The 15,221-nt window shown below is 35.5% G+C and overlaps 1 protein-coding gene and 1 long non-coding RNA gene across 2 annotated transcripts; both read left to right on the forward strand.

The window, feature by feature from the left end:
• The first annotated feature begins 800 nt into the window (after window positions 1-800).
• On the forward strand, window positions 801-1,646 carry LOC131651867 (uncharacterized). The gene is made up of 3 exons (XR_009298502.1): window positions 801-865; window positions 1,177-1,247; window positions 1,477-1,646. It is a non-coding gene; the product is annotated as an uncharacterized LOC131651867 (long non-coding RNA).
• A 755-nt stretch (window positions 1,647-2,401) lies between these two features.
• LOC131651866 (F-box/kelch-repeat protein SKIP25) lies at window positions 2,402-3,825 on the forward strand. The gene has a single exon (XM_058921590.1). The coding sequence runs from the start codon at window positions 2,642-2,644 to the stop codon at window positions 3,788-3,790; it is 1,149 nt and encodes a 382-aa protein (XP_058777573.1). The 5' UTR covers window positions 2,402-2,641; the 3' UTR covers window positions 3,791-3,825.
• Window positions 3,826-15,221: the final 11,396 nt, after the last annotated feature.

A 15,221-nucleotide genomic window follows, 5' to 3' on the forward strand; every position in this document is an offset into this window, starting at 1 on the left:
AAAATATGAAATAATATATTATATTTGGTGGGGTGAATTTATACCACCAAATTGGATGGAATTGATGTGGATGCTCTAACTCCTCAAACAACGTGTTTAGTGCCTCGATCGACTCTATGAACCAGACGAGATATAAAATTCAATCAACGGATAGGCAAATGCAGCATATATAATACATCAGATAATATCAATCATGCCATGTGTAAATATATATATATATATATATATATATATATATATATATATATATATATATATATATATATATATATATATATATATATGATATATCAAAATTTAATAAAATATTTACGTTCTAGTTTTATGTATGAGCAATGGCATGTTTAAGAAAAATGAGTAACTTAATTATCTAATGGATCTTTGGAAAAATAATACCAATCTAAAAATTTGAAGTTGAACTTAAAATTAAAATCGAGACTGAGATTAAAAAAAAAAATTAAGAGTATTATAGTTAGTGCTATTAATTGGAAATTTCTCTATAGACCTCCCAACCTTCTAGTCCATCTCTGGTGAAAAACCCAAACTACCCCTGACTTCGGAAGTTCATTTCCGAAATGCAAGAAAAAGGCGTTTTCGGAGATGCATCTCCGAAAGCGTCTTTTTTTTTGAAAAAATTGTCTTATTTCGGAAGTTCATTTCCGAAAACAGCATTTCGGAAGTGAACTTCCGAAATACTGCGCGTTCTGCAGATTTATTAAAACACTCCCCCTCCCCCATTCATTTACCCTAACTCAAATCAAAAACAAGCAAAGGCGAAAATTTGTGCAAACAAAATTCCAAGGCTGCATCAAGGCTCCAATCACACTGCTAAACAACATTCAAAAGCCCTCAATCCTAACACTTTGTAAGTTTTGAAATTTTTAGATTCATTATTCAAATGCATGTTATTTAGGGTTTTAATTGCATAAATGATATATGGTTAGGTTGTTAGTAGTATTTAGGTTGTTTAGAAGCATTTTGATTTGGTTTGAAGTTTGGTTTAGGGGTCTGCCATGGAAGTTGCAGAAAACTCCATCGCAGGGGTGTTTCGGAAGTTCATTTCCGAAAACACCTTCATCCCAATTTTCGGAAATGAACTTCCGAAATGTATCAGAAGTTCAAATTTTTTTGTTTTTTATTTCGTCTCGCATATTAATCGATTTCAATTGTTTACAGGAACATGTCAGACAACCAACCAGCACGCATCAGACAGGGAAGGGAGACCAAGCCTGCGTCGGCTAGAGAGGGTAGGGAGTGTCCGTTTTAATTTGCAAGTACTTTATTTTTAACGCCTTTGTTTATTGTGCTTGTTTCTTTGAAGTTTGTGTGCATGCGTTCTGACTTCTTTGACGGCGTGTCGCTGGTTTCCAACGTCTTTGTTCTTTAATGACTTGTCTGTTTCCCAAGCGTTTTTGTCCCCTTTCTTCTGTTATAAAAGGAGGTCTCATGGACCTTTCTTTCTTCATTTTTACGCAGGAATGGGTGGCGCTAAGGGAAGAAAGGGTTCTTCAAAGAAGGAGGTGAAGGAGGTGAAGGAGAAGAAGAAGGTTTTGACTGGTTCTGCTTCTCGTCCCCTTGGGGTCCATTGCTCGGACGTCCAGGCTCAGTCTTCAGGCGTGATCAACGCTGATGGTTCTGAGACTGAGTGGGATGAGGATTGGTATAATTATCTTCATTCGGAGGAGTTCGCTCGTCGGGAAGAATAACGTGTTTTTGTTTAGTTTGATGTGTATTTCGTAACGCTCGTCGGGCAGAATAACGTGTCTTTGTTTTGTTTTGTTTTGATTTCGGATTGTATCTTTCGCACAGTGTTTTTGGATTGGATTTATCATCTTAGTATTTTCAGTTTATCTGTTGCTTATTTTTATTTGGCGTTTGCGTTTAATTAAAATGTGAGACAGTTTAAGAAAAAACATTAAAAAAAAATACAGTTTCTGCATAATTCGGAAGTTCATTTCCGAATTCACCCCCATGAGGTGTTTTCGGAAGTTCATCTCCGAAGACACCCCCATGAGGTGTTTTCGGAGATGCACTTCCGAATTGTGGAAATTTTTTTAAAAAAAAGCGCTTCGGAAGTTCATTTCCTAAGCAGGGGTATTTTGGGATTTTCGCTGGGGTGACTCCCATAGAGAGGTGGCTAAAGAAATTTTCCTATTAATTATTAATTAAAAATAGGAAATATTTTATTATTTTATTTTTTCAGACAAATATTTGTGGAGTCAATTATTTGAAAATGTCCTCCCCATACTCATTAGCATTTATTTAAAAAAAGAGAAAAGTCATACAGGTATACTAGCATTGAGCAGGGAGGGACTGTTAGTAGTATTTATTATTGCTATTATTGGACAGCATAACAGTTGAAAAGGTAGCATGTTTTATAATGAATAACAAAAGCTGAAACCGGCTCAATGTCCCCTCCTTTTTACTTTAGCTTTTCATTTCAAAAAGCTATTCTTTCTTAATTACTCATATCACATGCAAACACCAACAACCAAACAACACCTTTAAACCAAACAGTTACCAAACCCCACTTTCCAATTTCTTCATTCATTATCTAACATAACATCCCTTTCCTTTTCTATTCATTCATAAATAAAAACCAATAACCACTTTCTCATATATCATATCACACCCCAATTTCATGGCCAACCCCTCCTCCACCACCACCATCACAACCACCGCCAAACGCCAAAAACACTACCACCACCACCATCACCACCACCACAAAGATCATCATCATATTCTCATACCTGGTCTCCCTGATCACATAGCTCAACTATGTCTCTCTTCAATCAACCCTTCTCTTCTCTTCAAAGTATGTCATTCATGGCGTAGACTTATCTACTCACCTTCTTTTCCATCTTTCTTCTCTCTCTACGCCATTCTCTCTCCTCCCAAATCACACCATTCCCATTCAATTCAATTCCACAATTTCGACCCCATATCAAACACCTGGCAGATCCTCCCTCCCCCGCCACAAAACACATCCCTCCAAAACATCCTCCTCCACCACCCTTCATTCCTCTCTCGAAACCTCTCCGTTCAATCAATCTCCGTCTCAGACAATCTCATCCTCCTCGCCGCCACAACCTATAACCTCTCTCCAGCACTATCCCATCCTTTGATCTTCAATCCATTCCAAGGCTGGTCATCCGGACCAGCCCTCGCTAATCCACGCCGATGGTGTGCGCTAGGCAAATACAACGGCACGGTCTATGTAGCAAGTGGCATCGGCTCTCATTTCTCCATCGACGTAGCAAAGTCGATAGAGACCTGGGACCCGATCAACACTAGTAATTGGGAGAAGAAATCCGAGATGAAAGACGGAAGGTTTAGTAGAGAAGCTATTGATGCTGTTGGATGGAGAGGGAAGCTTTGTATGGTGAACGTGAAAGGCGATGCTGCTAAAGAAGGTGTTGTATATGATGTTGAAGAGGATACATGGAAAGAGATGCCGGAGGGGATGTTGTTAGGGTTTAGAGGACCGGCGGCGGCGATGGAGGAGGAAGTGATGTATGTAGTGGACGAAGGTAAAGGTATTCTTAGTAGATACAATCCAGAAGATGATGTTTGGGAAGAGATTTTTGAGTCTCAGAGACTCAAAGGAGCTGAACAAATGGTCGCGAAACGAGGTAGGATTTGTGTGGTTTCCACCGCCGGGATCTCTGTTATTGATGTAGCGGCGGATCCGCCGAGAATCTCGGTGGTGGAGTTACCGGATGGATTTGAAGCGGTGGCTGTTCATGTCTTGCCGCGGATGCCGGTAACTGATTTTGCCGTCCAAGTTTGAGTGGACGAGTTTTATTTTTGTGTATAAAGAAAATATTAAATAATAATAAAATTTAAAATGAAAATCTGACTAATATATTATGTTTTGATAAACGAAAAAAAAAAAAATTGGTTTTATTAGGAGTTGGAATAGTCGTTTTTTTGTTTGTGGCTTATTTTATGCGATGAGCTGACATTAGATATTTGAAATGAAAGCTGAAAGTGAAAATTTGTCTGTTGTAAGAGATTAGTATTTTATATTTTTGACTGAGTATGTGTTTATGTGATGCATGATTATTGATGGTTTCTTAAAAAAAAAGGTGGGGCTAGTGTAATTGGTTATGGCACTATTATAATTAATACTATACTCCTGTTATTTGTTAGTACTACATTGCCCTTATGGAGCGGCAATATGAAAGCATGGAGATATGGGGATTCACGTGGCGAGCTAGAGGGTGGGTTTTTGATGGATGGGATTTTATGTGATGTTCATCTTTATCAGACAATGAGTGTACTTTGTATTTATCTTGGAAAGGAAATCAGACCAAATCATGTTTCCTTGTTTCGTTGGATACATAGATGAGATGCTTCGTAAATATTTTCTTGTCTTTTTCTAAAAATATCTGATTGTACTAATAGTTTTTGAATTTTTTTGTTTCACTTTTTAGGTTTAGGATCAAATTTATTTTAGTGTTACATTTTGGTATTTTGTGGAGGGATGTTCACTCTATTGATGATGTTGGAAATGAGAATGGATTTGAAAGTTGTTTTAGTAACAAGTTACCGAAAATTGTTAGCAATGGTTGAAATACTTCTTTAGGTTGAAAAGGGTAGGAACAATATAGTACAAGTTGAAGAAAATTTCAACGCTATGCACCGAAGTTTTGTTGTATATTAGTGTTGTTTTTTTGAATCTTCCGCTTGATATATTGAGAGAACAAAAGAGATGTTAGAAGCTTGCTTGCACAAATATCTTTGTTGAAGAAGCGGTTTTCAAGAAAGAGACGTTGGAGTAGGTACAATGAGGATCTTGATCTTCTAAATAATTTATTTATTCATTGTGTCTTTCTCAAGTAATCTGTTTATAGGAAATGGTGGAGCTAAGAATTTTAGGCAGCCTAGGCAAAATCTTTATACCATTGGTTATTCATCTGTTTTAATTTTTACACCCTATTTTTACTGATTTTCCCCCTGATTTTACCCTGATTTTGTCTAAAAATCGGCTATTAAGTTGGGGGAGTACAAAGAAAATAAGGGTTGAGCCCGAGCGCGTGCCCGGGCTCGCTGGGCCTTGGAACCGCTCCTGTTTATAGGCATGATGTAATAGACTTAAGAGATCGTGTCAAGCAGCCTTGGCCTTGCACTAAAACCTTTAGCTGACTTTCTCCAAAATTTTGGCAATTGATAAGATGGAGTTGTTTTTGCATAGAGTACAGACAAAAGGGCGTTGTACTATGTTTCCAGCATGGCGCTTGAAGTTCCATTTGAGCATCAGAGGTTGATCCATTAGAATCTGAAATGCTTCTTAGAAACCTAGTTAATTGTAAGTTTAATGATCATGCACGCTTAAGCAAATGTTAGAATACCCTATTGTTCTTTAAGTACTTTGTTATCATCAAAATCCAAGGAGTATGAACATATTTTGCTCCAATAAAACCTTCGATAGAATCAGATCTAGAGTTATTACACTGACTTATCCCCAACCAAAAAGAAAGCTTTTACCTGATATGATTAGAGATTTTCCAGGATAATCTCAATAACCAAATAGGACCTTTTCCGGCAAAGTTATAGAACAAATCAGAGACTTTAAGACTAGTTAACCTCAAGAACCAAACTCAATTTCCCAAGAATATCACACTCTTGAAAGTAATAAAAACAACACGACACCAATACAATTTCTTCCCCTAAGTAATTTTCATTGAAAGACACTAAGGCAACTTAGGTGAAAAGAAAAATATTTTAGAGAGTGAGAGAGAAGAGATAAATTTCAAAGAAATAGACAAATTCTCAATTCAAGTGTGAAATGAGGAGAGGAGGTGCCTCTTTTATATAGGAGAAAAGAAAGTTAAAAAAGTAAATGACCCATGAACAATATTAATGGTCCAATCATTTGGGTCCTTATTCAAATTGATTGGATAACCTAAATAATTAATTACAATTGACCATTTATGAATGTTTGGATAAAAAGTCATTGTCAATCATAATATACTAAAACAATCCATTATATAATTGATTTTGCCTCTTCCAATCGATTGGCTTAAGGTCCCAATCAATTGGATGGTTCAAAATATGCTTCAAATAAAGCTGATAGTTTTCTAATTAACTGGCTAAGGCTTGTGATAAGGGCCAAAGAAGAGTAGATTTATACGTTAAAAATGAGAACTTATTGAACTTTGACTATAAATTTCTTAAGAAAAATCCTCTACTAGTGATAAGATTTGGTTTTAAGTGTGTTAACCACCTTTTTGTAGAATGTAAAGGTTTTTATATAGGTACTTTGGCCCTGGAAGAAAGCTGGTCTCACAAAAGAGATGAAAACGAAAAATAAGCTCGCCATATGAGCCTCAAGCGGAACCTAGGCGAGCTTGCCCAACAAGCTAATAGTGAGGCTCAGGCGACAAGAAATCGAAATTCTCCAGAAAGAAAAAGCTTCATGCTCGCCCAACGAGACTGCAGGGAGGAAGCTTTCCCAGCGAGCAGCATACGTAGCAAAACAAAAAGTTCCCAGAAGCAAAACTCTCCCTCCTTTCCCATCGAGGTAGTAGTCAGAAATTTCTCCGAGCAAGCCATTTGCTCGTAAGGTGGGACAAGGCAGTTTGGGGCTGCTGAGCTGGCAGAAACTTAAGTTTGAAGAAAAGGATCTCGGCTGGTGAGGCAACAGCTTGCCATGCGAAAGCACCAGGGCACCACTTCTATAAATAGAGGCAGAAACATAATAATTGGATCATCTTTGGTATAAACCAATACCATAGCAATAGAATAGACAGTAAGAGAGAATGTTTAAAGGATACGAGCTGGATATGCATCAAATATCGGGAAATCACTATAGATGCTCATTCATCTCTATTCTTCCATTTTGTATCAAGCTACCATGATGATGGATAGCTAATTCCTCTCTTTTGTTAGGATTGGATATAATTCACTGTAATAGTATGTACATTTATTGATTATAGTATTATATATAATCTCTTTATTCATACTTATCGATGTTATCTTTGTTTTACCGTTTAATTTCATAGATTGGAATTTTCATTGATTAATACGGTTCGAATCTTGATCTAAGATAACAATCTCTTAAAACTCTATTTCTAAGACATAAACTTAGGGTTAAACATTCACTTTAAAGTATCAGATCTTAATGCTGCTTGATTTTTTGATAGATTGAGAAATCGTCGATTAAATAATTCAAAATAAATCTTATCAAGAGTTAAGACATTAATACTGTTGTGAGTAATATGTGAGGATGATAATGAATATTTAGAATATTTATAAGTGATCGATAGACCACATAAGTATTTGGTGGATGAAACCAATCCCAACAAGTTGTCATATCTCTAAAATTTATCTATTAATTACCGTTTTTACTTTTTAGTATTTTTATGATAAAAACAAACTTCCGATTATCAACTTAAAACCTATTAATTGTTGAACGACAGTAATATCGCACCAGTCCTTGTTGATACAATAACAAAAATACTTACTTTTGATTACTGAACATCAAAATATTAATTGTTTTTTTATCCTGAGATCGAAAGAATAGCAAGAATAAACAACAACAACATAACTTGAAAGAGAAAACTACTAGCCAAACAAATAAGCCAACAAGAAGGAACTTCTGCTTCAAATTCTTCGGAATCTCCAAAACCAAAAATCATGGCTGACCATAAAGAGAACAATTACAATCTCAACAATAATAACAATGTCAACAACAACAACAACCACTGATTCAGAAGTTGGTAGAATGCCTTGTCATCATTGCCCATGAAGATAGGCTCATATGGCTAGAACTCCAACAAATACGAGGCTAACACAGATGTAGACAAGATTGCTTCAAATTATTTATGTGAATCCTTTCGCTAGTCTAGATCATGAAGATCCCTACACTTACCTCACCAAATTCTATAAGTTAGTCGGTACGCTTGGAGCTTCAGAAGCATATGAGGAAGTTGTATTTATTAGAATCTTTCCTCATATTTTGATCGGTAAAGCAAATGATTGGTATTTGGATCAACTCGTTTAAACTATGAGCAACTGGAACATTCTTGAAGAAAATTTTCTTAATAGGTTTTTCCCACACAACAGATTCATGGATGCTAAAGTCGTGATCACCACAATTTCTCAAGGTTCAACATAAATGTTTTGTGAAGTGTGGGAGCATTACAAGCCTATGGACTTCAACCATAGCCCAAAATTTTGTTAGATGCAACTGTGGGTGGTTCCTTGATGTCCAAAAGTGCAGAAGAAGCAATATCTATCATTGATCGAATGACACTCAACTATCACCAAGTTCAATATAACAGAGGTTCGACACAAAGGAAACTTAGAATACTTGAATTGGGAATGAATGATGCAATTTTGGCTCGTAATAAGTTGCTTACTCAACTGTGGAGGAACTTACCAAGAAATTATCAAAACTTCCACAATAGTTTAAGGAAATACAAGAAGTAACTGTTAAACCTCAACATGTCACATTTTGAGAACTTTACACGGGTGACCATCCAAATGGTTTTGTCCTCCAACTAATGAAGAAGTAAACTATATGGGAAATCAGCAGCAAAGGTAAGCACCGTACCAAGGTAACCAAGGTTATCCACGCAGAAACAACATAGACTATGACTAAGGTTGAAGGCAAGATGCAGGACCTTCAAATAGGCGTAATCCATATCAAAACTTCAATCAGAATCATTCTCAACTAGACAGAACTTCAAATTTGGAAGCTACATTGAATCAGTTTATGCAATTGTCTATTGAAAATTAGAAAAATATCGATGCTTTGATCAAAAATCTTGAACACATGTAGGGCAGGTTGCAAAATAGTTGGTTGAACAACAAAGGGGAACATTCACTGCCAACACCCACACAAATCCCAAACAATATTGTATGTCAATAACAACAAGGAGTGGGAGAGTGATTAAAATAGGAGGTGGTGAGAATGCTAAAAAAGATAGAGTTGTTGTTTAATCAAGAGAAAAATAAGTGGGAGAACAAGAAGATAGTGAAATGGAAGTAGAGGAAAATAATAATGAGGAAGAATTAGTTGAAAATGCAAATGAGAGAAAAAGAAGAAAATGAAAGAAAAGTGAATGGTGAGCAGAAGATGAAAAATCAGAAAACCAGAGAAGAGAAAGGAAAAATAATCAAATTGTCGATTCAGCACATACCGTATCCTCATGCACATACCAAGAAAAATAAAGAAAGGCAATATGAAAGGTTCTTGGACATCTTCAAGCGGTTAAAAATAAACATTTCATTCGCTGAAGTGCTAGAAAGATGCCCACATATGCCAAATTCATGAAGGAGATCCTCACGAAGAAAATAAGGTATACAGATGAATAAACCATTCATTTAGATGCAAGTTCTAGCGCAATTATTCAAAGAACCCTTCCGCAAAAAGAGAAAGATCCTGGGAAAGTTATGTTATATGTCACAATAGGAAACATAAACGTTATCATGATTCAAGCATAAATCTCATACCATTATCAGTGATAAGGAGGATAAGTGATATGTATATGAAGAATACAAAGATGATGCTACAGTTAGCCAACAAATTCATCACCCGTTTGTCTAGCATATCAGAAGATGTTTTGGTAAAGGTGGGCAAGTTTTTATTTCCAATTGAATGATTTTATGGTAATGGATATTGAAGAGGATGATGATGTACCTCTAATTTTGGTGCGGCCTTTCATGAAAGCCACAAGAATGATGATTGATATTGATAATGGTTTGATCAATGTCCGAGTACAAGGCGAAGAGGTGAGCTTCAATCACTTTGAAGCCATGAAACACTCAAAAGACAAAGGAGTCTCTTTAAAATTGGATGCCACTAATGAAGCCATCGTGGATGTGCGGAAGCAAGTACACATACCGACTCTTTTGGAAAGAGCTCTTACATATGCATTTCACGTCCTCAATGCAGATGAAGAAAAGGAAATTGAAAATTGTTTTAAATAACTTGATTCATTAAAAGAAGTTCATAAAAAATAAACAAGGATTGAAGAGTTACAAGATGAACCAAAGAAAGATGAACCAAACTTGAGTTGGAAATGTTGCCATCCCATTTGAAGTATGTTTTCCTTGAAGAAGGAAGTAACAAACCTATCATCATAAGCAATTCATTATCCTCACAGGAAGACCAAAAGTTGATTCAGGTTCTAAAAGAAAATAAGAAATCAATAGGTTAGGTATTATAGGATTTAAAGGGCATTATCCCGTCAAACTGTATGCACAAGATTGTGATGGAAGAGAATTTTAAACTGGTAGCTTAACCTCGGCGGAGGTTAAACCCGACCATGATAGAAGTGGTACGAAAGGAGGTAATGAAAGTTTTAGAAGCTGGCATGATTTATCCTAATCTTAGATAGCACCTGGGTGAGTCTCGTCCAGGTGGTTCTAAAGAAATTAGGCATGATGATAGTAAAAAATGACAAGAACAAATTAGTTTCAACAAGGATTGTGACAGGATGGATAATGTGTATTGACTACAGAAGGATTAATCAAGCAACCAAAAAAATCATTTTCTCTTACCATTCATGGACCGGGTGTTGGAAACCTTTTCAGGTCAACAATTTTATTTTTTCTTAGATGACTATTCTGAATAAACTAGATTACCGTCAATCCAGAAGATTATGAGAAAACAGCCTGAAATTCTTGTACTAGCAATACAAATGGTAAGACAAATGTCTCAAAACAAATCACCTGCTGACAGAAAACACTTTCTAAAATAGGAGATTATGCAGAAATTAAATTGTAGAAAGATAAACAACACAATCAATTGTTAACCCAGTTCGGTGCAACATCACCTATTCTGGGGGCTACCAAGCCAGGAAGGAAATTCACTATGATAATATTAGTTTAAAGCCTAAACAGTCCCAGTTTACAACTTCTCGCCTAATCACTACCTTGTGGGACTTCTACCTAGAACCCTCTAGATATAAGATCTCCCTCTCACTTACTACAACCAATCACCTCAGTGATAAAACCAATCACAGTCCTAGTGAATAGAACTAGAGAACCAAATATAAGATTACACTTCCAATAAATAAAACTTAGTCTTTCTTAAAAGCTTCAACTAAGAACAATACTCAACTATTTTGCTTAATAGCTTCAAGAGTGAGAATAATCAGTCTACCTCAATGTATCAGAAGATACATGAGTGACATACAAAGAAAAACACAAAAACCTTAAAAGAATCCCAGAACCCTTATTTTGCACCCACTATTTCTTGTTGTGAATGCTTGCTAGTTTAGGTCTAGCAAGTCCTTATTTATAGACTCTTGCAGTATAGGCTTGGACTCTTGAATCAAATTCAATCTTCTCCTTTTGAATCAGCTGCAGATCTTCAAACAAAATACGAACAAATCAAATCAAATAAAATCCAAGTTTCCTAAAAAGTCTCCAAGATTCTTTTTAAGAAACCAAATTAAATATGCACTGTCCCTAAAAAATCCTTGATTGGATGCGCCTGTATGAGCACTAGAGTCCTCCAGAATCTCATATTTTTCAATCAAATCTTCAATGAATTAAATCAACAGTACTGTCAAGATGTTCTAGTATAACATTTCACAACATGTGGCAGAACATCTATAAAAACACATGACAATAGAACCTCTCATGACAATTGGTCAAGATGTTACAACATCTTGCTCAATATTAGATAAGAACCATATTTTAGCAAAATTTATGCCAACCATAAAACCATGGATCTAACACAGCCTTCACAGGTCCCTTCGGTGTCTTTGCATACAGACTGATGCCATTCAGATTATGTAATGCACCGACAACATTTCAATGGTGTAAGCGAGCATTCTTCTCGATATAATTGAGAAATGCATTGATTTTTTCATGAAAGACTTCTCTGTATTTGGATCCTCATTTGAGTTATGTCTGAATAACTTGGACATCATACTGAAGTGGTGAGTGGAAACAAATCTAGTGTTAAACTGAGAGAAGTGTAACATCATGGTGATTGAAGATATCGTACTTGGGCATAAAATTTTCTCTAAAGGCATTGAAGTTGACAAAGCAAAAGTAGATGGAATTGAAAAAGTCCCACCACCATTAAATGTTAAGGGAATCAGAGTTTTCTTGGCCATGTCTTATTCTACAAGAGATTTATTAAAGATTTCTCGAAGACTGCAAAACCGTTAAGCAACTTGCTCAACAAAGAAAAGCCTTTTAATTTTGATAATGCTTGTAAGAAAAATTGATAATTGCACCCACAATCACATCGCTCAATTGGAAACTCGGTTTTAAACATGTGTGACGCGAGTGATTATGCAGTTAGTGCAGTTTTAAGGTAGAGGAAGAATAAAAAATATCATGTCACACATTATGCAAGCAAAATCTTGAGTGATGCACAAGTGAATTATGCGACTACGGAAAAAGAGTTGCTTGCAATAATGTATGCATTCGAGAAATTTCGATCTAACCTAATTGGTTCAAAAGTTATTTGTTATACTGACCATGCAGCGATCAAATATTTGATCACCAAAGCTGGTTTAAAGCCTAGACTAGTCAAATGGATGTTTCTGTTACAAGAATTTGATTTGGAAATCAAAGACAAGACAAGAATGAAAAACTTGGTATAGTTTGAAATTAAAACACCAAATTGCCATAGTTTGATTTTTTTTCCTAAGATACCACTCTTTACTCTAACGCACGACCATTGATTAGACAGGCGGAAACATTAAATTTTTCTCTTTCTAGACTCAGTCATCCATTAGCCAAGCGCATGAAGGAGGTTTTTTATTTTCTTGTTTTTTATTATTTATCCATTGAAATTGTTTATCACTTTTTTTATTTTCTGAAGAAAAAAAAACTCTTCATACGCTCGGCCAATGGATGACCGAGTCTAAAAAAAATTATTTAATATTTTCGATCGTCCAATCAATGGCCGTGCATGAAAATAAAAAATGACATCTTTAAAAGAAAAAAAATTCAAACGGTGACAATTTGGTGTTTTAATTCCCAAAAAAAAAAAAATGGCATTCCAGTAAAAAAATCTGCATTTCTCTTCCAATGATAAACCTAAACTCTCATAGTACCGTAGCTGTCTTGCCTTATTTAGTTGAAAATTGATGAAGCTATAAACCCAATTCCATTCCCCACTTGAGTCATGAAATCGCTTTCAATTTCACTATCTGCCGATGAGACAAGTCATCCAGCTAGCACCTAGAAGGGGGGTTGTGGGACCATATTTTAATGCAGATGAGTCACCAAATTTGAATTACATGATTCTCCAAGAAACTTCATGCAATGATACAATGTTAGTTCCGAAAAGAATGGTCCTGCAATGCATTTTTGGTATCCATAATATTAGGTAGTTTATATGAAATTAGTAATGGAAAAAAAATAGAGTTTTGGGGTGGCGCCTCAAAAAGACTATGGCGCATCAGTCATGTGTTTGAGTGTTTTTATTTGAATTTAGGATATCTCATTTAGATTTTCATTTAATTTGAATTGAATTAAATTTAATGCTAATAAGAGCACTTAAGAATTTGTTTAAAGAATTAGTATTGTATTATGGTAATTTTTTACTTATATTTTCATAACAATATTTATTAATTTTTTTATTCAATAATACATGTTGGCAAGGTCATTTGACTAATTATTATTGTTTAGATTGAGATCAAAGATTGAATCTTATTAGAGGTTGTAAAACAGGTTCGGCCCATCAAGCATGTATGTTTGTCGATATTTATTACGGAGTAGTTCAAGGTTTTAGACTCATCCCCTCTAGTATGTTGGCTCCATCCGGCTCTGTTTTTTATAGATTTTTGTAGACGTGGACATTGATGGAATACATCTTGATAGAATAAGATTCAATCGTCTTTCTTGATTGATTCAAGATTCTCGCTCTTTCGCCTTCACTCAAGTGATTCAACCACATCTTGGTTGCAAGACAATTCTAAGTGCAGTGATTTTAAATGAAAAAAAAAAATTCAAGTAATAAGAGAAAATAATAGAATTGAGAGAAAGGGAAAAAGAATATGGATTAATTCTACAGAGTTTCTTTTAATGTTTGTTTGAGCACTTCATGTTACTTCTTGTTTTTACAAATGTAGGGTGTCTCTCTATTTATAATGAGATTGCTTTCACATCACGCAATCTCTAACTAACTAACTGACTAGCTAATTGTCATCAACAAACTGTATTCGACTCTCTGCCGAATACCTGTTATTATGACTGCTTCAAGCTGTATTCGACTCTCTATCGAATACAAGCAGATTCAAATGTTACAAACTATATTCGACTGCATTCGACTTGGTTGATGTTGAATCATGTATATTACAAGCATGCTTAACACAAAGAATTACATATTTAACATATCATCTAATTCACTGTGTTTAAGTTATCTACATTCATCATAATTCTCAATCTCTTGAACAATTCCACCTGCACAACCTTCTCCATGATGTATGCAATGTGATTTTCAATTTTGTAGTGTTCCAAGTACAACTTCCCTTTTGCTAATTGCCCTCTAAGATAGTGGAATATCATTTCAATGTGTTAGCTTCCTCTATATGCTATCAGATTTTTTGCCAAATCGATAACAGACAAGTTATCAATCTTCACGATCATTGCTCCATGATATTCACCTGTAATCTCCCCGGTCAGATTCACCATCCATGTTTCTTGACATGCGCAAAAATAGACAGCTTTGTATGCTGCTTCACATGATGACACTTCTACCACTGGTTCCTTTCTTGAGCTTCAAGCAATTGGGGCACCACCCATCATAAACACATAACCATTTATGGATTTTTTATCCTCAACATCACCACACCAACTTGAGTCTATGTATTCCACTAGTTTGCATTCATTTCCTTAATCTGATGCAAGAAACAAAATGTCATAGTCTAGTGTTTCCTTGAGAAACCTTAGTATCCTCTTGGTAGCTGGAAGATGAAATACCTTTGACTTGTGCATGAATCTACTCGTCATACCTACAATGTATGCTAGATTAGGCCTTGTGTGATAAAGGTATCTAAATGATCCAACAAGTCTTATATACAAAATTGGATTGACATCATCTTCATTTGAATCCTTCATCAATTGCAATCTTGGTTCATATGGTTAGGAAGTTGCATTGAAATTCTCCATCTCAAATATTTTAAGTATCTCACTTTCATATCTTCTTTGGTGCATCACCAGGCTTCTACTAATCTTGTAGAATTCAATACCAAGTATGAAATGTTTCCCAGGTCAAACATTTTGAACTCCTTACTCAGGTT

The sequence above is a fragment of the Vicia villosa genome, linkage group LG2 (genome assembly GCF_029867415.1).
Source record: "Vicia villosa cultivar HV-30 ecotype Madison, WI linkage group LG2, Vvil1.0, whole genome shotgun sequence".
NCBI lineage: Eukaryota > Viridiplantae > Streptophyta > Magnoliopsida > Fabales > Fabaceae > Vicia > Vicia villosa.

Excerpts from the sequence above, each read along its gene's own strand:
- LOC131651866 (XM_058921590.1), top strand. The coding sequence starts at position 2,642 with ATGGCCAACCCCTCCTCCACCACCACCATCACAACCACCGCCAAACGC.